We start from the raw sequence: 2,102 nt of genomic DNA on the forward strand, positions 1-2,102 counted from the left end.
TTTTATATTTGTAAATCATGTTTGATAGATTTTTAAATTTAGTGTTATTTAGCGGGAATTTCAAATACCTAATTACATTCTAGTGTCCGGGCGTTCGGTTTTTCGGTTTGGTTTCGGTCCAGTTTTTTTGGTTTATGGTTTTTTTGGTTTTATAAAAATTGAACCATATAGAAACCATATGTAATTCGGTTTGGATACGGTTCGGTTTTTCGGTTTTATCAAAAATGAAACCATATAAAAACCATACGTATAACGGTTTGGTTTGGTTTCGGTTTGGTCCCGGTTTTTAGCGGTTATTCCATATTTTTAAAAATAGATAGTTGATACATAACTAAAAAATAAGCATAAAAGTAAAACCTAAACATAATTCAAGAAAAATATAATCCAAATATAGTTTTGTAAACCCAAATACTTAATTGAAATTTAAACTTTAAAAAAGTAAAGGCTATTCAAAAGAGAAAACCAGAAAAAAAAACAAAAATTTTTTTGGAGATCAATAACTATAAGCCCAATAAAGAAAAAAAAATATTGATATTGTTATAAAATATAAATTTATAAGTTGAAAAAAATAATTATATCTAATTATCCTAAATTTTTATAAAAAACCAAAAAAACCATTCGGTTTTACGGTTTTTAACCAGACCAAACCTAAACCAAATGGTTAATTAAAATAAAAACCAAACGTATTTTTAAACTTAACCATAACCAAACCAAACCACTTATTTTGGTTTGGTTTGGTTTGGTTTGGTTTTTTGGATTTCGGTTTTTTTGCCCAGTCATTTACAACTAAAATGCTTTTAAAATGAAATATCTTGACAATTCATGAATTCAAAGTATATAATTTCTGACCCGAAGAGAGAATGGAATAAAAGAATTTGATAATCTTTTTTTTTTTTTTTTTCATATAACCAAAGTGTATATCTAGAAGAAAAAAAACGTTAATAAAAATATCTTCGAACCCGGTGCATGATCACAGCAATGTAACGTATCATGGAGATTCCGTGACCCACTTACCTTCAAATTCATTTTATAATTTTAAAAATAAAAAACGACATTTGTGAAATATTTACATCTCTCTCTCTGTATCTTACTCTGTCAGTACTACTATAAATAAACTGTAAAACCACTCCAAGCTTCACAATTTAATAACAAACCCAAAAAAAAAGAATACAGTAGCTTCACAAAATTGTCACGCTTCTTCTTCATCTTCTTTATCCTTTCAACAATTCCAAGAAGATTAAAAAAAAACAATGAGGCAATTTCCAAACATAAGAGGAAACATAGATGCGAAGATGTCGACAATGGTGGCGTCTCAAACACGTCCTCCGTGGCGTACACCAGTTCCTTACCTATTCGGTGGTTTAGCCGCCATGCTTGGACTCATCGCTTTTGCTCTCTTGTTGCTCGCTTGCTCTTACTGGAAGTTCACTCGCCAAACGGACGACGGGGAGAAACAGACCGAGTCCGGTGAGAAAGTGGTGGCTAAGGTTTTCGAAGAGAAGATTCTTGTGATCATGGCTGGACAGAACAACCCTACTTTCTTGGCTACTCCGGTCACCGCCAAGATTTGCGTGGACTGTGTTAATGCGATGAAGAAAGAAGGGCGAAATGGGGAATATACAGTAACAGAAGAAGACCACTGAGCTCTGTTCTCAAGAGTGTGTTTCTTTTTTCTTTTTGGTTTTTATTTTTCTTTTCGTCCTCTGTTTTTTTTTTTTGTCGGTTCTTTTTGTTTGTTTGGGGAATTTAGTATTTTCCTCTGTTTTTATCGACCTTGAAATTGTAAATCTTTACTAGACTAGTAAAGGGGTTTGTTTCTCTGTATTTTTGTTGGTATATGAAAGTATTTTGCTGTAAGGTTAATTCAAGTTATCATCAGGTCTGGTTTAGTCATTAACATTTTCAACTTAGTTTCAAGGGTATTATATGCATGCACCTGATCTGATAAGACCAATTTCTATAGTTTATTTGCAAAAACTAAGAAGTTTAACAACATTTTCGTTGCCAAGTGTGGATATCACTCTAAGTTAGAGGAGCAAATTTTTGGTCGAGGCCATAGATTGATCATTACAACACTCTTCGAGCGAAGCTATTGAATATTG

At 32.2% G+C, this 2,102-nt stretch overlaps 1 protein-coding gene across 1 annotated transcript; it reads left to right on the plus strand.

Moving 5' to 3' along the window:
• Nucleotides 1-1,128: 1,128 nt before the first annotated feature.
• LOC104706811 (protein GLUTAMINE DUMPER 5) lies at nt 1,129-1,863 on the plus strand. Its single transcript, XM_010423041.3, has one exon. It carries the CDS (start codon nt 1,251-1,253, stop codon nt 1,641-1,643), a length of 393 nt encoding a protein of 130 aa, XP_010421343.1. The 5' UTR covers nt 1,129-1,250; the 3' UTR covers nt 1,644-1,863.
• Nucleotides 1,864-2,102: the final 239 nt, after the last annotated feature.

The sequence above is a fragment of the Camelina sativa genome, chromosome 8, assembly GCF_030686135.1.
Source record: "Camelina sativa cultivar CO46 ecotype springtype chromosome 8, ASM3068613v1".
Taxonomy (NCBI): domain Eukaryota; kingdom Viridiplantae; phylum Streptophyta; class Magnoliopsida; order Brassicales; family Brassicaceae; genus Camelina; species Camelina sativa.